General features: G+C 46.3%; 1 protein-coding gene across 6 annotated transcripts in view; it reads right to left on the bottom strand.

The window, feature by feature from the left end:
• WASHC1 (WASH complex subunit 1) overlaps positions 1-22120 on the bottom strand; it is a 42853-nt gene extending 20733 nt beyond the window's left edge. Inside the window, exons 1-3 of one of the 6 annotated variants that reach the window (XM_083820174.1) lie at positions 21186-21209; positions 19358-19471; positions 9610-9763 (exon numbers count right to left, since the gene is read on the bottom strand). In XM_083820174.1, the coding sequence (XP_083676300.1) occupies positions 9610-9758 (149 nt within the window). In that variant the 5' untranslated portion in view covers positions 9759-9763; positions 19358-19471; positions 21186-21209. Of the gene's footprint in view, positions 1-9609; positions 9764-13600; positions 13644-14941; positions 14982-16441; positions 16536-19357; positions 19472-20290; positions 20358-21185 lie in introns of those variants that run through there. The other 5 variants (XM_083820173.1, XM_083820170.1, XM_083820169.1 and 2 more) reach the window with 5 other exon arrangements.
• Between the last annotated feature and the right edge of the window lie 4462 nt (positions 22121-26582).

A 26582-nucleotide genomic window follows, 5' to 3' on the forward strand; every position in this document is an offset into this window, starting at 1 on the left:
AATTCTGATAGCCTATTTGTGAAATCCTAACACAGTAAATATTCTCACAGACCAATGCCTTTAGCAGCAGTTAATCCGCTCATCCCAGATAACAACGTAAGCATGAAGCATAATGAAGGGCATGATTTTGGCTGTGGTTTGTTATTTATTTCTTTTCCTAAACTGTCCATATGCTAGAAAGAACAAAGAAAACCCTGCCAGGTGCTCAGCAACCCAGCAGGGGTTGGGAGCTTTTCACCTTCCCTCTCTCAAAGTCACAAAGAAAAGTCTGGATTTGGTCTAGGACCAATTCAGAACCAACAAAATCCAAGATGCCACTTCCAAAAATGCTGCTGTTGAGGCAAAAGCAAAGAAACCCAGTCACTGAGCCAAAGTGATAGAACTGAAGTGGGGAGCACAAGCACATTCTAGCTGGGTTTGGTGCCGAGTTACTGGCATATTATACACACGTCACTGATAATCAGAGAGGCTATTATTGCTGCACTAACACAGCGCAGAACTGCAACAGCTTTACCTTCCTTTCTACAAGGAATGTCCTGTTATGCCTCTTAGGCCCATCCAGCACATCATCTTATGCAGCTTTGATGGCAGATCTAAAATTCCTAGAAGTAAAATAAAACCAGGTATTTCCATTTTAAAATGTGTATTAATTCAGAATAAGTATTATATTCTTGGATAAATTATATAAATTATATATAATGGCACTGAGCTCAGAAGATGCTATATTACCCACATGGGGTTTCTCTTTAACACACTTTATGTCTAAATTCTTCATCCCCTCCTCTCCCTGATGGCACAGCATGGTTGATTCCCTCAGTGAAGTGATTACCTGTAGGATTTAGGTGGAGGAAAAACAAGAAATCCTTCATTAGCATCTGCTGTCTCCAAAAATGCTGTTCTGTCTTAACTGTCAGTTGCATTTACACCCAAACTCTAACCTACCCCACTCTGATAAAGCCCAGTGACAGCACCACAGCTAGTCAAAAAGAAGGACCACGGAAAGTGCATTAAATCCGCCAGCCAAGTGTGAAGAACAGACCTTTGGCACTCCTGTTTCCTCCCCCAACTCCTTCCCCAGTGCACACACTCCCATTTATAGAGGAGGGATTCTGTAATACGCATTTCAAGCCACTCGGTGTTATTTTCCAGACAGTTTTCTCCACGCTGGATCCCTGACGGAAGTCATGCCTGTAAAACAAAGTGACTTGTTTGCATCTCTTCCTCCAGGGCTGACTGAGTAGACAAAACTCATCCATAGGAGGAGAAAATGATTCCAACACAGAGTGAGAGCGCGAGAGTCCAGCATCTGAAGGTGGCTGAGAAGGTAGAGCTATCGCCTTGTATATGAAAAGCGAAACATGACAATTGTGTCAGGAAGAGCGGGAGGGGGCCAATTAGGCAATATTGCCACACCCACCAGCTAAGAAACAAGGGAAAAATTTGTTTGCTGTAAGGCACACACTGATTTGTCGTTAAGATCTGCTTCTCCTTGGTTATTTCCAAAGGTGAGTAATAGTTACAGCCACCTGGAGTGTGAGGGGGAGGAAGGAATGCCTCTCTGGTTGGGGAAGTTCATAAGATCTTTTCTGAATCTCTGTTAATTACTAGCAACTTCTTGCCCTAGTAGTTTATAGAGTTATTGCTGGACAAACCTCAGCCATTGCAACTCCAGTGAAGTGGATCCAGTTCCTTCCAATCCACAGCCATCCAGAGCAACTTCAAGGAAAGGAAGCTTACTTGGCTGCACAACAGCGGAGTTTCAGAAGGCCACAAACTTTGCTGGGTTCAGTCCTGGAAAAAGTTCTCAGCGCACAAGAACTGTGGGAAGGTATCAGGGAAGCACTCCCATGCTACTCAGCCATGAGCTCTCTGTGCTTTAGCCTCTCACAGGCATGGCTGGGATGTCAGTCCCAATTCTGCCCTCTGGGCAGCCCTCAAGGCCCAGATACAGTCTAGACCCGAAATATTAATCAGCCGTTGTCATCCCACTGACTTACTGAGGTTTCAGCACCATGGATCTTAGCAAAAACAAAGTCAGAGACACACTGTAGCACAACTTGTCCACTCCTTCCCCTGTAAAACTCATTTTCCTGCCACACCATCCCATCACTCACACTGAACAGCAATTTCCCTCCGACCCAACTCTACTTTTAAGGCACCTCCTCACACTTACACACGAACAACACATACAATTAATATATTTGCACGTCTCAATTGGGTAGAAACCCTGAAGCAACTCTGAGTAGGTGAGCCTAGAAACAAGGCCATACAGCTCTGGCTTCAGAATTAACTGAAGGCAAACATGAAAATCTGGTCCCACTGTAAAGGCTTGCATTACTTACTGGAACAAGTCTTGTTGGTGCATGGTAAGGGTGACAGATCACAGAGCACTTCCAGACCCGATAAACTTTTTGACTTCCTTCTCAAAAGGCTCTCAGCGCTCTTGCTACACGGAAAAGTCTTCTGCTTTAGGGTCCTCTTCGGCTTCCACTTCTTGAAGCAGTTAGGACAGGGGGAATTATATCTCTGTACTTTTTGTTACAGGATAGTTCATAAAAGTTTAATCCTATTTACAGCAGTTGGGGTATATGAAATGATCACCCCTCAACTTAGCCACAGCTCTGTCCTTAAACTGACTGAGCTTTAAATAATATTTGGTGAAAGAAAGCATTGCTTATCAAGATAATTACTTCTCACCTTCACAAATGGGTTTAATGTTTGCTTCTTTTGTTCTTCCTGCCACAGGTTTTATTTCCATAGATGGTTTTGAAATCGGCCTTATCTGTTTTGTAAGATAGCCTTTGAATAATAAACAATGGTAGTTATCACATGTGGCATCTCCCATGTTAAAATCATCTCTCTTAAAAATTTAGAAAGATTATGCTGAGTCATAAGGAATCTGTAGATGGTGGCAAATCCATTTTAGCCTACAGATACCTAAAAATTTGTTAAAATAAAAAGCAAATAAAATTAAGTCAGAAAGCCAGTATGATCTGCATGTGATCAGACTAAATATTTTTCCGATTAATCATTTTCTTCAAGATGCAGTTTTGCTGCATGAACAGAATCCTCACAGCAAGAAGTTCCCATGCTATCAAGTACTTTTTAATTTTAATTTTAACACGTGAAGATTATCACAAACTTCTGGAACACCTCTTTTCAGGAAATCTATCTCCTATAGTTGTAGACAGCAACATCCCTTTTACAAATGATTAGCATTGTCCTAATTAACCCTGTAGAAGCTCAGGTGGTATCTCTCCTTGCTCATGACTGAACAAAGAAAATAAACCAAACAACAGCAAATCAAAGTTCTGCTTTAAACTACTAAAAGAGGAACCTTGCCCATCTCTGTTCTCCTTCTGTATTGTTCCTTCACCCTTTCAAGAGCAGGAATCCTACTTCTGAGTAGGAAAGATCTGACCTCCTCAGAGTCGGGAAAAAAAGAATGTAAGTTGTCAAGAGAGGAGGGAACAGATTCAGGCCTCAGGATGGGCAAGCCACAATGCATACATATCCTGCCTGTTACACTTCTGTAGTTAGCTGTATCTTACACTTCTTTCTACTTTTGAATCTCCTACATGCTTTCTCAGGGAGTCTGTCTTGTCCTGTTTTTAAGGACCAGAGAGCGAATTAGCTCATTAGAACTTGAAAATTGCTGCTCATAATCGACTTTTCTGCAATGAGGCACACAGTACAAACAAGAGACCATCCTGTCAGGGTTAAAAAAAAAAAAAAAGCAAAACAACAAACCATATGTACCAAAGTTACTTAAGCTTCTCTTTACTGTTTGCCTTTTGTACTGCACATGCCATCTGTTTTGATCAAATTATTTTATGTTTCCATTAGACATCCTACTACCATGAAGGGCCGTGTAAGCACAGACAGAATCCTCTCAAGAGCTCTATTAAGGCTGCAATTATTGTCTGCCTCCTTATTCTAAGCAGCCTTGATACAAATTCCAGAAATGGGAGAACACTTCTCCTCCAACTTTTGCATTTTGCTTTAGTTTAATTAAAAAAACAAGCAAGGAAACCAACAAACCCAACTACTTACAGGCAATTGATATATTGACAGTTTAGCATGATTGCACCTAACCCACTCATTTTCTTCCCTGTGACTGAGGATATAGTTAAGGCACGTTTCTTTTTGTGCTCCTGGATAGCCACTTCAGCAACCCAGATACCACATTCCATCATTTTATTTTCAGTCGGAGAATCAAGCATTAAAAGCCCTCCTTCCCCAAAGAATGTTTTCTGTAGCTAATGCAAAGTCATCTCGTGCTTTGAGAAACATTTTACATTACTGCCAATACTAAGTCTCTTAGTTATTCATTAATATGTACCTCTATTTGCAGACTTGCTATTAAGTGCGACAAGCTTAAGTCTGCTTAGAGGAAGATACTGCGGGTGAAGCACTTCAATCATTCCTTTAAATTACTCATTTTAAACTATGCTGAAAGCCTTGTTAGCATAAAGAAGGCTACAGCTCTCTTATCAAGTTCAAGCTTGCCTTTCAATCTCTTAAAGCAGAACAGATTGATCATCCTCCTTTGGGGGAATGGGATTCAAAGATAAACAGACTGCTAGTGATAGGAACTGTTGTGGAAGGGCTGATGTTAGTAGACCTAGAGCAGGGGCTTAAGTTACCATCACTATATTTCAATGACAATGCCATAAAAAGCATCATGCAGAGTCAAATTCAGCATTCTGTTCTTCAAAAAGATGCGTTTAATCTCCGAGAGTCCAAAAGACACAGATTTTCGGCACTTTCTGAAATGAGCAAAAATCCTATCTTGCTAATTCTCCATCACGTTTGTTTCATTTTTACGGAATAATCTGTGAATGACTTAACACCAGTCAGTCTCCTCCTTCCTACTAGCCCAGTTTCAAGCTGACAGCTGTAACTGTGCTCCCCACCCCGCCACTCCATGGAGTTGTCAAGGCATCTGGATTGAGCCTGGGTCTCGGATCCCACAGGATTTTAAACTTAGGGATTTTAGCAGCATCTGGGAAGAGCTGTAATCTGGACTCCTGCAGAACATTCTCTATCCCTCCACTCCTCGAGCGCATTAGATGATCACTACTGCCAGCTGCCACCAGCCATGCTGACCTGACCCCCGTGTATCAACTCAAAATTTTCCTAATGGTTTTGGAACCTCTCTCAAGCTCCACCTTTACAAGCTTTCAGATTCAGCTTCCAGAGGACCACAAGAGCTAAAACAAGCGCAGGGTTTCTTATGAAGAGTATGCTACATTTACAAAAATCCACGTTACTTGGACACACATCTACAATAATAATCAACATCTGCAGGCAAAATTCCTCCCTCTGTCTCCCCCATGCTCTGTTATCTCCGTATCTGCAGACCGTCCACCCACTCCTTTACCTCACCACTCCTGCTTAATCTTTCTAGCAATGAACGCCTGCTCCTACAGCCCCCGTCAAGAGAGTTATCTGAAACTAAACAAGACCTAGCATACTCTTCCAAACGGCCTCTTGGACAACGTCAAAGTACCACAAGGTGACATGCTGCTTAACAAGAGTCCTGTCACTCTCAAAGTAACTGGAGAAAACTTGATTCTTTGCCTTACAGCCAGTCTCCTGCTGGAAACTGATCTGAATGGAGGCCCATCACAATGGAGCCTGCTTGGCATGTCTCCTACTTGTAAGATCAAACCCTCACAGCCAGCAGAGGAACAAATTGAATGCAGTGTCCAAGCTAAGATGCATCCCAGAGCCACAGTGTGCTGCAAAGGACAATACGATTCATAGTGAGATTCTTCTCTGCAAATTTATACAACTGCTTAACTAATACATTTACATCAATTACATTCTTACAAAGACATTCAGTCATCAATTTCCACTGTTGATGACCTGGATTAATCACAACAATAAGTTTAAAAGAAGTGGGGGAACACCCAAACGTACCTCATGACTGAGGTTTTGTCTGCATTTTCAATTTCAGGCCAGACTGACATGCAACCATTGTCAAAGCACAGATCTCACAGAGTACTCCCTGTTTGCATCTCTGCCCTGTTCCTGTCCCAAACATCTGCTAAGGCTCTGTTGCCCATGAGAAATTTAATCTACTGGACAACTTATGGTTTGGTTATAGGCAAAGGAGACCACGACCTTGATAACAACATTCAACCCCAAGTATTCATCTTCTTGCTGCTGCTAGCACACCAAATGAGGTAACTTGGATAGGCAGTTTTCCACAATCTGTTATACAAAAGTATACAGTCCAATAATGAGCCGACATGTTACAGGTTACCACCAGCTCCTGGCAACAAAAACTCTTCAGAAACTGAGAAATCTTGAAGGGCAGGCATAGCTAACCAAGGGGCCATCTCAGAAAACCTAAACCCATCACCTATTGTAAAGTACGTTTCGCAACATCATCTCTGGAAAAAAAAAAATCCAGAGCACACGATTTTGACACATGTTCTCACCCAGAAAATGCTGGTAATTAAGAAACAAATAGATGAGACACTACTGGCTAATTGAGCGTTTAAATCGGCCATTCTGCCTACTGTAACCTGTATCTAAAGCCCTCCTTGGATGTCCAAGACTTAAAGTCATATAGATATGCCAGATTGGCTCTGTTAGAATATTTGTGTTTTAAGCAGTAATGACGTATTAAAATCTCAATAGCTGCTGGTCTTTACTGCAGCTTCCACTGCAGCTGCCTTACATGAATTCAGTTAACATACACAAGGTTGGAGCTTCCATCACGCCAAAATGCAGCCCTAGGAAGTACACACAGCCTCCTGATCTCCTCACGTACTGCGACCAGCACCAAGAGGGCTCCTAAGAGGAGCAGACTGTTAGCAGTCGATGTCTTCTGTCACTACCTGTATGCCCAGAAACCAACAGCCTGCTTAGGTCAGTGCTTTCCCTCTGCACACGTGGTGCCCTGCTGCATGGGTCCCTGCTCCCATGGGTTAGGAATATGACAGAGGGATGCAGAGCTCACTCTTAGCGATTCCAGACCACAGCCTAGGTGCGCCTCTAGCAAGGTACAGAGGAGGTTTAACTGCTCTGGGTTGTAGATCTGTTCTCCAAGGCTGTTTCCAGTGGGCCTCCTCTGGGTCTCAGCCACAGTTTACCTGTTTGTTTTTTTTTTTTTTTTGCATCTGCACATCCCCTCAGTCTCTACAAAATAATGAACTCTGCCAAGTGCCCCATTCACCATACAACCTGCCACCGCTGAGCTTAACAGCAAGTCAGTTTGAGAGCATTTCAAAAGAAGTGGCAGAAGGGCTTGGCAGAAACTTCTCGTGGGTTATTTCCCAGATCCCCCCAATGAGGGCTGTGGGCAGAGGGGTGGGGAGGAAAGAAAAGCTGCTTATCCTCTTTCACTAACCCCCTCAAATCCAAAGATGTCTTTCTCGTGTCCCCTTGTGAAGACTGAATCCACAGACGCTTCTCACCACCGCTGCTTTTGTACAGCCATTACCTGGCCCAGGCAATATTATTTCTATAACCATAAGTGTACCACAGTTGCCCTCAACTGGTTTCCAAATATATTGAATAAAAGCTCCCCTCCCTTGCACAACGGATGGACATTTTCATTTTTAAGAATTCATACTCAATTGTCATGTCAGCAACAACTCAAAGCAGAAGCCTTCATCAGCTAGCACAGAAAAAAGAATTGTTTGTGGAAAGATTCCTCTCTCCACAGGGCGTAAGGGAGATTCTTTCACTCCACCTTCCACAAATTACAAACCGGCTTGCCACTCTCAAAAGCACAGTACCGACCCAATAGCTCCTATAAAACAACCTCAGAACACCTGCATCTTTGTAGAGTACTGAGGTAATGAGTTTGCCACAGTCAGCTGAGTCTGCCGTCAAGAACAAGTTTCCTCTCTGTCAACACTGCAAGCAACTGCCTGGCAGATCGGAACAGTCGGCTTCCCCAGATAAGGCAGCTCCTTCCTGGAAATGGAAGGCAGAGCTGCCTTATCTCAGGAAAGGGAAGAAAAAAGGTCACTCTTCACTAAGTGGCAAAGTTCTCACCTTGAAAGCTCTGCACCTTGGCTGGCATGGAACAACCGAGGTCACGGAACTTTTAATCAGACGCCTGCATAATTACTAAATCGTTATTAATTATATCAGAGAGGCAAGACCTCAGAGGAAAGGCAAAGCAAACAAAGAGCCCAATGAAGCCTCCTCTGTTGTTGGAAAAAATTGGTAATTAAAAGTCATGAGTGCACCGAAGAGCGAGGGAACAGCATCACAGTCACTGTTCAGGACTCAGAAGTGACTTGCATACAAAACAGCAGGCTTGCCTCCCTGGGGAAATTACAGAGAACTGCATTACAAAGCAGAGAGTACAAAAAAAAGGGGGTGGGATGGAGAGAGAACCACTCCAGCTTTATCAACAGCTTTCTATGCCCCACAGAGAGGGACAGCACTGCCAGTCTGTCCCAAGTTCGAGAGGTGCCATCCCCATGTTTCTGGCAGCTCTGGAAAGACTTTTCCCATCCTTATGCCATGAGAAGCTCCCATACTGAGAATCACACAAAAGAATGAGGCCTTGTGTTCAGCTTAGTCCAGCCTGCACATGCCCTTGTCCGGGAGCCCTTTAGCCCTTGTACAAACAAAGATTACTCCAATGAAAAGCCTTTATTTACCTCAATGACCTGATCTCTGCTTTCATGATTACTCTTTCCCCTGAGGCTGTCTTTCAAACGATTGCTATCAAAAATTGAAGAACTTCAATCTGCCCTTAAAAAAAAAACTCAAAAGAAGAAAGAACATTGTGGCCCTGCGCACGCCACAATAAATCATACTAGGCAGTCAAGATCCCTACTGAAACCAAAGCAAGCACTTTTGCTTATCAGTCTATGAGAAGATAAATGGTGAACTCCTTTTCTATACCAATGATATGACATGCTGTCTCAGGGCAGATGTCTCTGAGACATCAGAAATGGTTTCAGATGAAAAAGGTACCGCCTTAACTACCATTTGCAGAAAACACAAGAGTCTCTCTGACCTGCTATATAGGCAGTCCTATATATCTAATCCTAATGACAACCGCATGCAAGAAGTGGCAAGCCTGGGTTGAATCCCTCAAGAGATCAGTTTAGACAGAGTATGAGACCATGTTGAGAACAGGCACTTTCATGTACTCTGCCCTCCCCACATACAACAACAGAAGCACAAAACACAAGAAGCCCAAAGAGAACAGTTTACAATTCCAGAGATCAGACCAGAGACATTTTCTATTCCACTGCTCCAAGTACTAGGACTTGAAAAGACAGATATTCAAGCTCCTCTAAATAAAAAAAGTCTCCCATTTAAAACATGAGCAAGAAGGAATCAAAGATAACCGCAGAAGCAGCAATGTAATTTATGGGAATCTACAACTGAATTAAAATCTACTAACAACCAACTTCTTCTAAACAGCAGCCATTTGATTATGCTCAATTTTGAAGGTACCTGAATCATAGAAACTTTTATTGAAGTGCATCTGGTCCTTCTTTATGCCTTTTCTGAAATTCCGCTGCTTGCCACTGCAATTCCCTTTCACTGCATCAGCCTTGTCATAGGAATCCATTTTCAGCCGCTGAATGCTAAGCCCCAAACCCCCGTGTGAAAGAACTGTACCTGTTGAAAATATCGCCCGACACCTTCTGCAGGTACTGAAGTGCATCAGCCACCTGCTGAACAGCCTCCTCCCTGCGCAAGTCCGGCTGGATCAGGGGCACGGAGTACGTCTGTCCTTCCAGAAAGTGCTTCTGAGCTACCGTAGTCATTGTGCCTAAAGGAAAGAGCAAGAAGGTCATTACAGTACACACACCTCCACTGTATCACAGCCTGTATTCAGGGACTTCATCCTCTGCTCCCTGAACTATTTTAGGAAATGCTTACAAGTGAATTAGTGAGCTGAAGAGGAAAGCCCACACTAAGGTTGACATACTGGATTTTTTAATTATTTTTTTAAAGAAATCTAACACAGCTACAGTAGAAGTGGGAGTCTTTTGCTTGCCTGAATGGATCTTGGGAGCCACCGTTTTATTTCTAGTGTGATAATTAACAAATCTCTGCTCAGTATTATGCTGAAAACAAACGCCACACTTTGGAGCAAAGTCAGTTCAGTCTGGCGACGGGATTCATCACAAATAGCCCTGTCCACTCCTCCCATCCTCGCACTGTCAGTGGATATGTTTCAGGTCATTCAACCCCATTAGCAAAATGCAGTATTTCATTTTACACTTCTGCTCCAAGAAACACAACCGCTGCTCCCTTCCAAGAACAGCAGCTAAAAGAATTACAGGGCATGCATGTGCACACACGCCCTTGCTCCAAGTAGGTTAATGAGACTTCTTCCATTCTGAGGCTCCCAGGAGCAGCTCATTGCTCCTGGTGACCGGCTTGTTCCTTTGTAACCACCTTCAAAGAAGCCTCCTCATTTCAGGATCCTTTCACATATAAAACCTAAGCAGTCACTGAAATCTTTCCGTTGCCTTCAACACACACACCAGAGCAGTACGTGCGCTCCCTGATGCAGCTGGGCCAAGAGCACTGCTCCACAAGGCAGTCAGGAAAAGGCTGCGTGTCATCCTTGTTTCCGTCCTCATGGCTTTGCTTATACCTCCCTCAGCTGTGACCCCAGAGCCTGCCTCTCATGCTTTTTCACAGGAATAACAAAACGTTCCTGGGACACAGAGGAGGGTATAGGAAAGAAATGTGTTTCTCTGAGCATATTAGAAAGTGCAAGCTCACAAAAACGTATGTTTGGGCAGCCTGATCTAACAAACAGGGTAGAGTGCCCATACATTCTTCTGACTGAAGCTTTGCCATCAGACCGACACAAATCCTTTCAAACTTGTTTTCTTTGCATGTCTTGCTCACTCAGACTGTAAAAAAAAACCCACAGTCTGCAGCTGCTCATTATGGGGTTTCATCATGCAGGGTGCTGTACATCAGTACGGGAAAATATTCATTAAGCTGAATACAAACAAAGCAAAGCAAGATCAGAAAGTAAGGTATGAGAAATGGGCAGATCTATCTCACGGTGCAACACGTCCCCCCTTGTGGCATTGGAGGGTCACAGGCACTAGTCCAGGGCACACTGTGGTGTGCAAACAGCAGGGATCACAGCACCGCCAGTAATGACAGAGGACGGCTTTCCCCCTTCCCCAGGGAGGGCACGAAGAGCAGGCTAGGAGACACAGAAACACAAGCTATACTGGAGGAATTCACAAAACAAGAGCCTGAAGAGATAGTTACAGCATAACCCAGCAGTTTAACAGGTGAAAATTATAGGGGTCTTTGCACATTCTTTAATTTCCCTGTCTCGCTTCACAAAAGGAACAACTATCAGGTTAGACTTGCCTGCAGCCACCCCTACACATTCATGCAGCACCATTCACCCTCTGACTTTGTCCTTTCTGATCCTACCGCAGCAGACGAGGAAAGACTACCTGTAAATGTGGTGCGGGTCATTTCTGTTTGTTTTTCATTAAAAAAGAATCATCCGAAGGGGAAAAAAATGAGGAAAGCTAGGAGCCTTTCCACAGATAACATTTGCAAAATGAAGCCCAGCCATCCAAAGCCCTGGCGCTGCTGCAGAAAGCCTAGACCCATTCTGTTTCCCTTCATGCATCGCTGGCAGCCAGGCTCTGAATCCATACTCTTTAGTGGCAATGTTTGCACACTGATTAGACTTCTCGACTGCGCCTATTCAGCAGACGGGAAATTATTATTTTGATTTGCAAAGCATACAAGTTAATCTGAGAAGGAGGACAGCTAATTCTGGGATGGCATTTTTTGATCTGCTGACCAGAACCAAGCCTGAATCCTTTTGCTTTCAAATCTGTTCTGGGACTGGCCAAGTGGAACAAAGAGGCAGGCTGACACAGCGAGCGTGCAGTTACGAGACACTTTGGCTTCGGCAGCAAAACAAGGCTATGATCCGTTCTGTCACCGGTCACAACGCATTCGTTGCATCAATACTGCTGATTTTTGGGATGCCTGTTTTAAACTCAGATCGGTTCAACGACCCAGCTTACTGCAGCTGGATAAACTGCTGTAATTGCCCAGTCACCAGGCTGGGTGGGAAGCAGGGGTGAGAAGGGGACTTCTTAAACTTCCTTGACTAGCAGAACCATGGCATCCTGCCGCACAGGATGACAAGGGCAAGCATTTCACCCCTGGGGCCAGATGAGGTTACCCGGCCCAGTATCATTTCCCAGATTCTCACCAATCCTTGGTCTTCCAGTGACTGCTCTGAAGCCAAGCACCAGTCAGCAGCCAACTGACAGATGCTCGTCCTCAGAAGCAGCACTCCCCTAGCCCCCACCAAGCCGTTTCTCTCCTGGCACTCAGAAGCCACAGACTGTTCTTCAGGTCCCACAGCTCCCTTGCAGAGAAACAAGCACGCTCTAGTGGGGCAAAGCAGGAAAAACCCTGGGTGTTCCTGTCACAGTTTGGCTCTCAGTAAACTTCAGCTTCACAGGTTCTCAGCACAGCCTCTCACATGAGCTCCAGATTCTCACCTTTCCTAAAAAAAACACACACTAGAGAGATGTGGCAGACTCTGTGGGAACTGCTGTCAGAGACAAGAGACTATTCTTTCTGTGCAGGGTAACAAATTAAGAGATTTAAAGCAAGAAAGAGCAAAACCAGCAACAGCCTTCTAAATGACCAGAAGGGCAGAATCCTGTGGTACAGATGTTATTTATTACTGTTTGCAGTCAAACCAACTGGGGAGGCAAGCCAGTTTTACAAGCACTTGGAGTAAAGGACTGACCGTGTGCTTAGAATAAAAGTGGGATTGCTTCCTCCAACAGAAAGAACTTGCAGGAACAAGAAAGAATTTAAGGGGAAAGATTCAAAGTATTACCAGCCGAAGTCAGGAAGGAAAGCAAAGACCAAGTGTCACTCAGCAAGACTGACTCTTCCTTTATCTCAGCCTTCAGCCCACGGAGAAGGAAGCAGCCAATTTCCTCACCGCGCTCTGTTATCAGAATTAGGCGTTACATAAAAACAAAGGGCTGCAGATTAGAAATAGCTCAACTTCCCACCCTGCCCAACGAATATGCCAAGCCTTCGCTTAACATACACACCATATCTTACACCTGGAAGCATCTTCCAAAGCTGGTTTCAGTATCACTCCTGAATCTTAAAGAGGGAGCTAGCATGTGTTAGCAGAAAGCACTGCATCCTGGAATTAGGAAGGCAGAACAACATGAAACACTGATGCTATAGTCAGAAATGGGCATATAAAACCCCAAAGTGAGCATGATTCAGAAAAGCAGATGTCAGATCACCCAAGAGATTTAATCATTAGTGGTACGACCACCTGTGGGTCACACAAAGCACAACAAACAGCAAGAAGGCACTTTTTTTTTGTGTGTGTGATCAAAGAGGCTCTGGAGAAGAGCTGCAGTATCTTGGGGCTCTAGTCACTTCTTATTCAATTATTTTTCCTATGTCAAGTTTCACGATCAAGACAAATGTGTTCTGGTGTTATATAATAACCTCATTTGCCTTATTAAGTTGCAAAGGAAGAGAAAAGGGTTGTTTTCTCACTGCACCATCTGCTTACGTGCTCCCGATTTGGAAGTTCTGACTAGAGCCAGGGATTGCTCACATTTGCACTTCTGCCTGAAGCTGTCCATGCCTTTAACCTCAAGTAAGCTGCGATAAAGCTTGTCAGGGCTGCTGGCTGTCCTCTGTGCTCAAACTGGTCTCTCCTTCTTGGTTCCAGCATTCACACTAGCAAAAGGAAACACAGCATCATTCCCCCACAGACTGTCTCACCTCTCCAAGAAAACTTACACCAGCATAGGTAAGGGCTGAGCATTCCAGGTACCAGCAACCAGTCATACTGTTCAACCACCGCAGCCAAATCTAATACTCCGATGGCTACACAGATTTGCAGCTCTCTGAAGCCGGGGAAGGAAGCATACAATTCACTGCTCTAAGCACAGAAATACTCCCCCTGCTTTGCTAACCTCTTGCATTACTTCCCCCTGGACCTAACAATAAAATTCTGTATGTTGTGGCTAAGCCCAAGATAATTTGTTACAGAGTAAACAGAGTCTATAAAAGAAAGAAAACTCCTCCAAGTTCTTTAGAAAGAAATACTCTGTGGAGGACCATTCTCTGAGATGATTATCTGCAAACAAAAAAAAAACACCTCACAATCTTATAAAACCTTAATTTTTCAAGGGAACATAGACAGAGCCAAGTATTAATAATTCGGCTCTCCTCAGCACAGGCAGAGACTGTAAAGCTACATACAAGCACTTACCAGATGCACACTTAGCAGTGAAAATAAAGAGAATAAAAGCAAGCCACCAACAATACTTGCTTCCTTAACGTGCTCCAAGGGGTCAGGGGAAGAATAGCACTTAAATACTCTGGAAAAAAACCTAAAAAATCAGTGTGTGTTCTTCAAAGATACAAGAGCTGTTTCAGCAATTACTGTGCTGCTGCTTCTATCGCTGCACTGGAAAGGCGGCACGAACTAACAGCCTTTAATTCCTGCATGCAGTAGCAGCTCCGAGAAGAACTGAGAGGCTCTCTCCAGCCCTATGCTTCTCCTTTGTAGGGCGCTAATAAAAGATCAGTGACCGCTTGCAAGGACACAGAGACCATCAGGATGCAGTAAAGCACGAGTCGGCACACCTCCACCACATGCCACTGCACCACCACCAGGATGGCTCCATGTTGGGAATAACCCATAGTTTATTTATGACTTGGTCTAAGATTAAACACCCAGAAGATGGAGTAGAGACAGGCTTCGGGCAGAGCTTATCGCAGTGCTGTCGCCTTTGGCAGAGGAAAGCCATGCCTGCAACTTTGTTCAGGGTGAGATGTCAGCCCCAGTTACTCACTGACATTAATTTCTTACACAGTGCTTTCAATCGAGTGTACCTGGACAAATGTCGTCCCACCCCGGCTGACAACAGACTGCAGTTATTCTTACCTTCATCTGCTCTAACCCAGCGCATATCAGCTCATGGCTCTCAATACCCCACGCAGATTTCAGTGCTCACAGAGCTCCCAGCAGCTACAGTGTCTGCTGCATGTCTCATCACGAACTTCTACTACTGATCTCTTACGCTGTGGCAGACTGTAGTACTGCAGTGTACTTATACTACTACATCACCCGCATTTTCTACTTTCTGTACAGGCTTCCCATGGAATTTCAAATCATGAACAAATCTGCTGGTATATTCAAGCTAAACCTTGGCTGTAACAGAAGCTTGCCAACCTAAAAAAAAGTATCATAATGAACTCCTCCAAGGGGAAAAAAAGAAAAAAAAATAATTAAAGAGAACTGGATCACCTTCCCCTCTGCAGATAAAGCACATTCCTGTTATTTTACCTGCTGTAAAACCATGGTACTGTATTAAAACAAAAATCTTAAAGTGCCACAAAGCATGTCATTGCATATGCTCCTCCTGAGCATATGGACAGAATAAGGAGATCTGTGCACCGCACTCACAGACACACAGCTCTTGTGATAAGGACAGCACAAGAGCCTAGGTGCAAGCCCTCTTCTACTGAGCAGCAAGTGACCGTTCTGCCCCGTGGTGGCATTAACTGCAGGACGTGAAATCTAGTCCTCCAGCACAGCGGAGGGCAGATAACTAAGTGGTCCTGGGTAGGAGAGCAGGAGGTATTTCCAGCAGTGAGGTGAGAGTTTCACCACAGTCCCCGTGTTAAGTCAACATTACTTATTTTTTTTGGGGGGGGGGGGGGAAGGTTTGGAACAGCAGGGAAGGGAGGAGGAGAGAAGCACTTTGTTAAGTTAAAAGGATGAAAAGTCTATTTATATTTTTTAATTAAACATGTTCTACAGTGTTATTAAGCAGCAATCAAAGATGCAGATGGTACTGATTTGATTGGTGAGAGGTGCACTGTGCTGAATATTAAGGAACTCTGCCCCTAAAAATAGGTCTAATCACCAGCTGAAGGCTGGAAGGCTGTGATGAAAGAAAGCATTAATAAGCCCATAATTAGGCCCCGTAGCAGGCTGTACTCCACCAGGGCGCTCATGTTACTAGACATCTCTCATAGTAGCATCCTCAAACTCCACTGCAGACACGACTGTTTTGGCTCTCAGGACCTCCAGTAGCTATTTCAGACAAAGCTATGAAGAGTGGGGTTTCTCCATCTTTGCAGGGCTTGGTGCCCGTTAGGATTTTACTCCCCAGTGCCATTTCTGGAGCAAGAGAGCTCTCAGTTCCAGCAGGGCACACCCTGCTCGCTCTCCATCAGTGAATTCAAGTGGGCAGCCAGAGCTCTCCAGCCACAAAGATTGGCAAGTGGTGCTAGAAACTGAGAAGCTTTAGAAGCTCACGCTCTCCCTCCCACTGCAGGGAGCTGAAGACATCATGGCCAAATCCGCATGACAAAGCTAACTTAGCTGTAAAAGCCACATCTGCTCCTGTGCTCCAGGTTTAGAGGGCGAGATACTTACTCAGGATCATCAACCTCCCACTTCCAGCCAGGCCTTGCGGGCCACTGTTCTGCAAGGAACTGGCAGGAGTGGGTTCCATCACTGAAGCAATCTCACCTCATCCGTCCTAGCAGCAGCTGTGGGAAAAGGAAAAGCTTTTTCTGCCACACCGGTACAAAGCCACCGCTAACCACCAGGCCCAGTGATAAAAGCCACACAGTTCTCCACATCCACGTGGTGTGGAGTCATTGGCACATACGTGGTACCTTGCACATGCAGGCACCACAAGAAGATCATGTTGAGCCTTAATGCCAGCTACAGTCCTAGGTGCCTTCTTGTTAGCCGAATACTGCTGCTAACTGCTTACTCCAGCCCAACGCACCTTGGGACCTGCACGACAGGTACCCAGGATCCATTCAGCGTCAAGCATATGCTTTGCTCAGCCTACTGACATTTTACGAGAAAAAGGTATAAAGGTAATGCTATGAAGATACTCACTTCTGCAAGCAGCAAGGGAGCCTCCGGTATGGAGTTTGCATCCAAAAATCAAAGCTGTACACTTTCCAGAGGCAGAACACAACAAACAGGCTGCTTTGGAACAAAAGCGTAGCTTGCTGACACGGTTTCTGTGAACTGGGTGCCTGACAGGAAAATGTTTCCCTGGACCACGGGCTGTGTCAAAAACTAACAAACACCAGTGGCTGCTTCTGTGTTTGTCCTACTCCGCTCTTCCTGGAACACAAGGCTATCTGTACGTGATCCTTCCTGAGCACTCAGAACTACCAAAACAAAAGCACCAGCCTGTCAAAAACCTACTCAGGGAAGCGTGAGCCCAGCACTTAAGGCTTCCTTTCTCGAAAAGCCAAAGCCCGTTAATACCTTTGGCTCAGAAACTTTGATTTGAAAGAAACAGTAGCTATTGCAGCTACAAAAGACAGATGAAATCTTGGAGCAATATGACGTTAAGGTAAAGGCATTACTGATGAGTAACTAAACACACAAACTGGAGGATTTGGTTTCCCACCATCATCTCTTCGATGGGACAACCATAGGCCTGAGCCAATCCATTAGCAGGCCTGGTGATCATTCTCAAATGCAGACAGCCTCCCACCCTAAAAACTACTCAGAGACCCTTGAATTTCCTGTTTTCCTACGTGCTACTCTGCCCTATTCCACTTAGCATAATGAGAATGAGTCAAGATTTCAGATCTCAGAGTCCAGCTTTATAATACCGTATGGCAACTCCTGGGCAAATGGCAAAATACTTGACATTTAAAGTTGGATAAAATAAAATCAAATGATATTAACTCTCCAGAAGACAGAAATGCTATTATACAGGAATATTTTGTAAATAGAACCTGAACAGTAGGGACTTAAAGAATTCAGAGCGGCACTTCAATCCTCTAAGCTCCACAAGCTAAGATGGCCTCTGAGCCACTGGTGCCTTCACAACAACCGCTCCTCCCAGTGCAGAGCTCTGCTCTGAGAAGTGGAGGCAGCGGTCCTCGCTGCCACGAGGCACCGAGCTGGCGGCTGCGTCATCTCGCTGAGAAAGTCCTGTCCTCTAAGCTGAGGCTGAAAACAGCTTCCTTCAGCTAGATTCATACAGCTCACTTTGATGGACAGACGTTGATATCTACAGCCCATCAGATAACCTGCTCTGCTCTTGTCATCCTTGCCTCTCATCATTACTGGAGAAAATCAGGTGCTCTAACAAACAATTGCTCTTATTCTAAGGCAGCCACCTAAATTGTCCAAAAGGACTGTGCTCTCTAATTGCCTGCCTTCTCTTTCTCTCCCTTTTATAAAAGAAGGCTAAGCAGCTAGCTTAGCTACACCTACAACACAGACATTTAAACAAAGGCTGAGAGCCCCAGCCCAGGCATCCTGATGCATCTCTTCATTCAGTTTCCTAAAAGGGAGCACTTTGTTTTTGTATTCCTAAACTGCTGGCTGTGCCAAAAGTCCCTTTGAGGGCCATTTCCCTGCAGTAAGATCTCTAAAATATTGGAGTGTTCCACAAGCAGGCTAGCTGAAGCACTGCTTCAGAGCTTCCTGCAGAAAATTTTGTTCAGAAAAAGTGAAGAGCTACTCCATTTTACTATCAGAGCACAGTAACAAGTACCTAATTCCAAAAACACGGCACTTTCCTGTTAATTTGCCCTCTAATTCTCTGTTGCAAAAATCAGCTTCAGTCTCCTGCAGAGAGAACTTCGCTGCAGCCCTAACCACTAACATATCTTGCCCCCTCAAACCCTAACTAGCAATGTTATTATTATTGTTATTTTTTTCCCCCCCTTCACTTTCAGTACCCAAAGTTCTGGAGTTTTACAGCACTCAGACCCCATACGCACTGTGTTAGCACAGATCCTGAGATATTTACTGAAAGCAACTGCCAAATCAAAGCAAACTCAGTACACCAGTTCCAGCCTGGTTTATACATTCAGAAGCAAAGGGAATACTTGCATTTCTGCGAGATGGCAGGAGGGGAAGCCACTCACTCACTGAAAGGAATCAAGCCTGGTTTCGTTTGCTAGAAGGAATATCCCTACAAGGTGGCCTGGATGACCAGAGCTGACAAAAAGCTGGGTCAGAAGAACCACCTGGAAAATCAATAACCCGCTGAACAAACTGCTGGATGGACTATTTTCCGACAAAGGTTATCTTGTGAAGGGGTCCGAGCAGAGCTGATTAGTTGCAGAAATTGCTTTTTGAGTGATAAAAATGATTCTCTTCAAGCTCATACACCACGGCCACGGGAAATATCACAATTTCAGACATAATCTTCCTCTTCCTCTGCACACTATCTTTAATCTTAAAAATAATAATAATAATCTGCTTTGCTTCCAGGCTTATCTCAGTACTGTTTCACCCCAGCCCTCAATTTCTACCCTTCTCTTTCACCACTCAGGCTGAGCATGCATTGACTACAGTTACCTGGTATTACCAAAACCCAGAAGCCAGGCTGCAGAGTAATTCCCAGAGATTATCTGCTGTCAGTTTTCTTGCCAACGAACTCCAGAATTGAGAGAAAAGAACAGCACTTTTTATCTGAAGGAATGAAGATTAAAAACTCAGTTTAGATATCCAGAGTGATAGAAGAAGGACACACGAGCAGAACAGGCTGTGCTGCTCTGGGAATGCTTCAGGCATTTTTCCGCCTGAGGGCTCTGGAGGCATGGTGATTTCCCCCAACCAAAGCGTTTCAGGAATAAAGAGGTGTATTGGGCAGCTTTTACATCCTAGCTTTGCTGCTCAGACAAGACAGACTTAATTAAATAGCAGGAGAGCTTGTCAGCCCCCTGCCAACCTTCCCAAAAGAAAGCCTAGTGGACAGTTGACTGGAGCACCTCTGACTCCCAGCACAGGCAAAACGCAGAAAGCCTCTACAAGGACATGCCAAAGTCAGCTTGCCTCCAGCCCTTGCCCCTGGCAAGAGCAGCACCATCCACTCCATTTCTTTTCATGGCTCAAGGAAGTTCTCCTTCTTCAGAGAACTGGCACGAAATAGGGACAGTTTCAGCTTCTACCTCATCTGTTCCAGGATAGGTCAATACGGTCTGCAAAACGCTGCCAGCAACACCCACTGTGCAACCCAACTGAACTAAATAGGTCATCTCTGGCCAACTCCTCGCTGACATTTGCCTGAATCACGTGAAATGCCACTACCACAGCTGGCACCATCCCACACTCCTCGTTGGAAGCGAGGCTGGAAGTGAGCAGGGTCAAGAATTAGCCTCCTCTCCCCAGGGTGAGAAGCCTCTAGGAAAATCCAGGTGCTTCCCAACCACTCCACATTTAAACCACATCATAAAAAAATGGGGAAAACCCCATCACAACAGGGCTTCTGTTCAGTACTAAAATAAATACCAACAATGCTCATCAGTGCTGGATGTGGATTCACGATGTTCCTTATGTCCATCAGCAGCCTTCCTTTGTATGCGCAGCCCGGTCTAACAGCCCCGTGGTCTTTTTACTGCTGGCTGACTCATACTTTATTTTGAACATAGAAAAATTAATACAGTAAACGCATTTATCACAGCAGCATTTGGGTTCACTTGCAAGCAGTGACAACACGGCTTTATTTAACAAATAATTACATCACCACAGCTACCGGGTTGAGAGTGGGGAATGTTGCCCTTATGCAATTTAAAGGCCACACGTAGTTAAACAGATCTGGCAGTACTCCAGACAGCAAACTGCGCTGATGCCCTGTTGGACTAGAAGCCTCGTGTTCTATAGTCTGTGGCGTTCGTTGACCTAGCTAATAACATAAACATTTGGTACTCGGAATGAGGCAGAAACCCCCACAACCCTGCCACAAGCCATTAGCTAACTTTCTGAGTAGGAATTGCTTAACCCACATCCCAGAGCCCTCCAACCCTCCATCTCAGGTGACTTTTTCCTCTTTTTCTCTTCTCCCTGCAGGCCACGGCACCTAGCTCTGTCCCTCCGGGGCAGCTCGGCCCCAGGGCAGGAGCCCAGCAGCTGCGTGCTGACCCCAGGAGCCCCTCACACGGCCGCCACCGTGCCCTTCCCCCTGCCGTGCCCCACCGAGGGCTCCCAGCCCGCGCCACAGCTCAGCTCTGAAGGACCAAGCCCAACTCCTGTCACAAACACCCCCATCGCCGCCCATCGCCGCCCCCCGCCGTTAACGGGCGGCCGTTAACGGTCACCGCCGCCAGGGGGAGGGGGAGGGGGAGGGAGGAGGAGGGCCAGGCCCCGCCCCCCGCGGCCCGGCGGCGCCGCTCCGCGCGCCCCTCACCTGCCGCCAGCCGGCCACACCCCGGCGACACTGCCCCGCTTCCGCCCCTACTCTCGCGTCACTTCCGCCCGGCTCCGGACATTTCCCCCCGCCGCTGCGAGCTGACGCCGAGGTGGGGTTACGCGCATGCGCGCGCGGAGGGTGGGGCGAGGGGCGCGAGGCTCTTGGCAACCCGAGGGGGAGGGGGCGTCCGCCATGTTCGGGGCAGCTGGGGCCTTCCCGGTGCCCGCTGTCGCGTCCCCTGCCTCCCCTCAGCCCCTCGCCGTGCCCCCAGCACAGCCACCAGCCCTCGCTGGGGACCTGGCGGAGCCCCTCAGAGCTCCGCTGGGCGCTGTGAGCCTGCAGCTCGCCTCCCCTAATGGCTGCCCTCACAGCGCGGGGGTTCGGTGCCCGGCTGGGAGGAGCGGGGCGGTGGCTCGGCCCTCAGCCCGCTCCCTGCCCGCGCGCTGCAGTCACGGTGTGAGGGGGAACCCCACGGGTGCGCCTGCTGTGCCTGGCCGCGTGTCTGCTTCCACGTACCTGCCGCGAAGCACAGCAAACAGAGGGGGAATCTGACTCGTACAACTGCTTGCTTGTCCTGCAGTGCTCGTGTTTGGCGTAGGGCAATTTAAGTTTTGACTGTATAAAATAAAGTTATTTTTTTCGTAAGTACGTTCTCCTAGTCTGTTCCAGTGTCCCTTTTATACTCCCCTTTATGTGTACATTCAAGCGAGCAGCACAAATACTCATAGCAAGTGGATTTCAATCCTGCATAGGTAAATATTCCAACCATGGTTTGAAGGGGTATATGCTGCATGTGATGGAGGTATTTGCATGCTCACCCACTTCAGGATCAGAAACACTTCTTGGAGGCTTACTCAAACAGTTGAAACTTAGCACTATTTGAATAGCAAATACCAGCTTCTGAATGCACACAGGGAACATTTGTGACTGATACATAGCATTAAAAACAATGCTCAAAGAAAAAAAAAAAAGGGCAAGCCTCTTAAAACAGTGGGCACATTTGAAGAAACCAGGATCCGCTCATGTATATTCAACTCGAAAAATGGTAAATCCATTACTTAAATTACCTGGTGCAGGTTTCTGGCTTGGTCCAGCTTCTTTGCAGGGGGAAGCGCAGTCAGAAATGCTTGCTGCAGGCTGAAGCAGAGGAGCGCTGTCAGACGCACGGACCTCCAAAGGCAATCAGCAGCCGGTGGCGGCAGCAGCTTGCCCCTTGCAGAGCCTGCAGGAGGGCACAGTGCTTGCCCCTGTGATGTTTTAGTGATGGGGCTGGCACGGCCCATCAGCTTGGAGAGCGTGAGGGCACAAGGCCTAAGAGCTAAGAAACCGGCTAAGAGCTTTGAAAACTCTCTGTAAGAGAAGGAGGTTATAGGGAATGCAAAATTCTGCCAAAAACTCCAAGCAGACAAAAAAGGAGATCTAGTGGAGTCTGAGCAAGGAGCATGTGTGTGGGTGTCGGGACCTGTCAGAAACAAAATAGAGAAGCGGATGTAAGAAGGAACAATCCAATCTATTCTGATCCATTTTTATTTATATATTGCTGACGGAAAGCCCTCGAAATGCTTTCTGCTGCTCAGATAAAAATCCAATTCAGTGCATTTATAAAATTCAAGAGAAAGCAAGAGGTGATGGCAGGCTGACGTGGCCCCTTCCCATGTCCTCCCGCTCAGTCTTGCTGAGGATGAAGAAACGGCAGGTTTGCAAAATCCCTCAGTGCGAAGCAGAAAGAGAGATAAAAGAACTGGACAAAGGGAAAACAGTGAGTCTTAGGGTGGGAAGACAGACAGATGGATGAGCAGAAGAGCAGCAGGGTACAGTGAGCCCAACACGAGAAGTGACAGCAGGGTAGCGGTGGACTGGACAAACCACCAGGGAGACTGGTAGTGGGCGAGGTGCTGTAAATCGTAGTGAACTCCTGCGTAACCCTGTCACATATCAAACATCTTCGCTGTGCAGACGAGACCTAACTGACTGGGAATGAGTAGGTGTTAACAGCACAGAAATAATCTGGAGGCACATCAGGAGAGCGGCGGCTTTGCGCCACGCTCAGTGCAGCCGCGCAGGCAGGCTGGGGACACGTCTCCGGCTGACTGCTCGCCTCAGCCCACACAATTGGCTGCTGGAGGCTGAGCGACGCCGTCCCCAGCCCGTGGAACAATGGACGCAGTTTCTTTTCTCTCCTTAATAATGTTTGCATTTCATAACATCTCACTGCGTAATCTTCAGTGTTCCCGAGGACAGCATCCTGTACCGAAGCAAGTGCTGCCCTCGGGGAGCTGACTGACACCTACGGCCGCCACGCTCTCCCTTTCTCTGCTTTGTATCGGCAAGTTGCAGTGAACGAAAATAAAACCGGGCGTGTTTTTCCTCACTAACAAAAGGAATGCTCACAGGCATTGCTGCCCAGGGAAGGGAAGATTTAGACGGAGGTCCTTCTCATCGAGTCAGTAAGACATAGTCACAGCATGCAAAAAGATGCACCTAGTGGTGTGCCAAGTCATGCATGACAGCATCCCATGGGCTTTGCAGTTAGGAAATGCAATAACTGCTGGTTTGGAAAATGCCTCTTGCCTTTCCCAGTGTCATTGCCCAAGCTGATACCAGCAGGAGACACTAGTCAGGCTTGCTGCAAAGAGATCCTGCTTATGCACTTCCAGGCACCTTGTTCTGCCGTGGCAGGGCAGCAGCTCATACCCTCCCTCAGCCCCAGTGCAGACCTGCTTTTTCGCTCAGCCTGTGGAATAAGTGAAAGCAGATGTTTCCACAACTCTTCTTGTGGGCTGCAGAGAGCCTTTGCATGCTCAGCTTTGCTGTCCGTGCCAGCAGAGTCTTCACTGTGAGCAGCGGGGCTGATCCAGAGCAGCTCAGGGCACTTGTTTTTTCCCTCTAGGGTGCTTATTCTGTCTGTTAGCTTTTCCATCACAGTAACATTCAAGCTCTTCCGCTACGTCCAGAACTCTTGAGTAAAGGCATATATTTCCTGTAGGCTAGCCTCATTGCAATAGACACTGATCACTCATCTATTGTCGTAGCACAGCCACAAATTTATGTGCAAGAGCCAGCTCTTTTAGTTTCACATTATATTTGAACTCATTTTCACTTTTCTGAAACTGCCTTTTTCCACCAGAGTGCTTTTTCTCAAGAAAAAAATAACACCCAACCTTCAAAACATTAAATTAATTTGCTCTTTCTCTTGCTGCAGTATCTTTTACTGAGCAAAGTCACCTTGGGCAAGCAATTAGTGCCTCACTTTCCTCACTAGAAAAATGGAAACAATAATATTTTTCCACCTTTGATATCTTTAGGATGGAAAATATTGCTACTTATTATTTATTATAATGTTTTACACCCAAACTTAATAACATAAAACTCAGAACCTGAAGGGAAAATGTAGAAAGGGAAGGTGAGCAGAATACAGAGTGCTGCTGTGACTGTGTGTTTTGAAGATGCCGGAAATTTCTCGTAGTCTGTTGAATAGCGCTTGTCAAACATTCAAGCAGAGCTGGCTAAGTCGCTTCTGCACACGGTCAGGGGAGGGCCAGAAAACAGATCAGATCTTCTTCCAGGCTTCCCTGGAGTTCTGCAATTTTTTGGATTGAGAAAGGTTTTGCTAATGCAGTTGGGCATAGGATTGAGTTCACCTAAAATTTAGAAGTGTTTATGGCTCAGGTGTTGCTTCAGGCCTGACTCTAATGTTTCTGTGTGGTATTGCCTTAGAGGAGCAGGCAGGATACTTGCTTGGACATCTGTCCCTTGTTCTGTGTCTGGTGACAATTAGCACCTCCTCAGTGCGTGTGTGATTGGCACATGCTTACAGGATACTGAAATTACACATTGCTAAACAATGTTCTATCATTTGGGAGACATAACCCCTGTTTTTAAAAAGGGAAAAGAGGAAGACCCAGGCAACTACAGGCCAGTCAGTCTCACCTTTGTACTTGGCAAGATCGTAGAGCAGATCCTTCTGGAAACTATGCTAAAGCACATGGAAAATAAAGAGGTGACTGCTGACAGCCAACATGGCTTCGCTAAGGGCAGATCGTACCTGACAAATCTGGAGGCATTCCATGATGGGGTTACAGCGTTGATGGATAGGGAAAGAGCTATTGACATCATCTACCTGGACTTGTGCAAAGCATTGGACACTGTCCCACATGATATTGCTTTCTCTGAATTGGAGAGAGACGGATCTGATGGATGGAGCACTTGGTGGGTATGGAATTGGCTGGGTGGTCACATTCAAAGAGCTGCAGTCGACAGCTCAATGTCCAGGTGGAGATCAGTGACTAGTAGTGTTCGTCAGGGGTCGGTATTGGGACCAGAGCTGTTTAACCCTCAGCAAGTCTGATGATCACACCAAGTTATGTGTTGCGGTTGACATGATGGAGGGAAGGGATGCCATCCGGAGGGACCTGGACAGGCCCAAGAGGTGGGCCTGTGTGAACCTCCTGAAGGTCCTGCATCTGGGCTGGGACAATCCCAAGCACAAATACAGGCTGGGCAGAGAATGGATTGAGAGTAGCCCCAAGAAGGACTTAGGGTTGTTTGTTGACAAGAAGCTCAACATGAACCAGCGAAGTGTGCTTGCGGCCCTAAAAGAGAACTGTATGTTGGGCTGCATCAAAAGCAGTGAGGCCAGAAGGGAAAAAGAGGTGATTCTGCCCCTCTGCTCTGCTCTGCGAGTCCCCACCTGGAGCCCTGCGTTCAGCTCTGGGGCCCCCAGCACCGGAAGGACACGGACCTGTGGGAGTGGGTCCAGGGGAGGCCACAGGGCTGATCAGAGGGCTGGAGCACCCCTCCTATGGAGACAGGCTGAGGGAGCTGGGGTTGCTCAGCCTGGAGAAGAGGAGGCCCAGGGGAGACCTTATTGCTCCCTACAGCTACCTGAAAGGAAGGTGTGGGGAGCTGGGGGTCGGCCTCTTCTCACAGGTAAATAGTGATAGGACTAGAGGGAATGGCCTCAAGTTGCACCAGGGGAGGTTCAGGAAATGAGGAGACATTTCTTCTCAGAAAGAGCAGCCAGGCATTGGAACGGGTTGCCCAGGGAGGTGGTGGAGTCACCGTCCCTGGGGGTGTTCAGGGAAAGGTTGGACGTGGTGCTTGGGGACATGGGTTAGTGGGTGGCATTGGTGGTAGGGGGATGGTTGGGCCAGATGATCTTGGAGGTCGTTTCCAACCTGAATGATTCTATGATTCTATGGTTCTAAGAATAACATTCAATATTTCTGTTACCTCTGAGGTGTTCTTGTTGCAGGGGGCTGAAATAGGGAGCAACCACTTACCTTTCTACACAAGCTTTTTTCTGACTCAGATTTGCAGAGACGCTTCTCCCACACACTTCCCCCCAACCATGTGGCCTTACCCTACTGAGGTGGATTTGGGATAAGATGTCAC

Source organism: Anser anser (assembly GCF_964211835.1).
Source record: "Anser anser genome assembly, chromosome: 1".
NCBI classification, from domain to species: Eukaryota; Metazoa; Chordata; class Aves; order Anseriformes; family Anatidae; genus Anser; species Anser anser.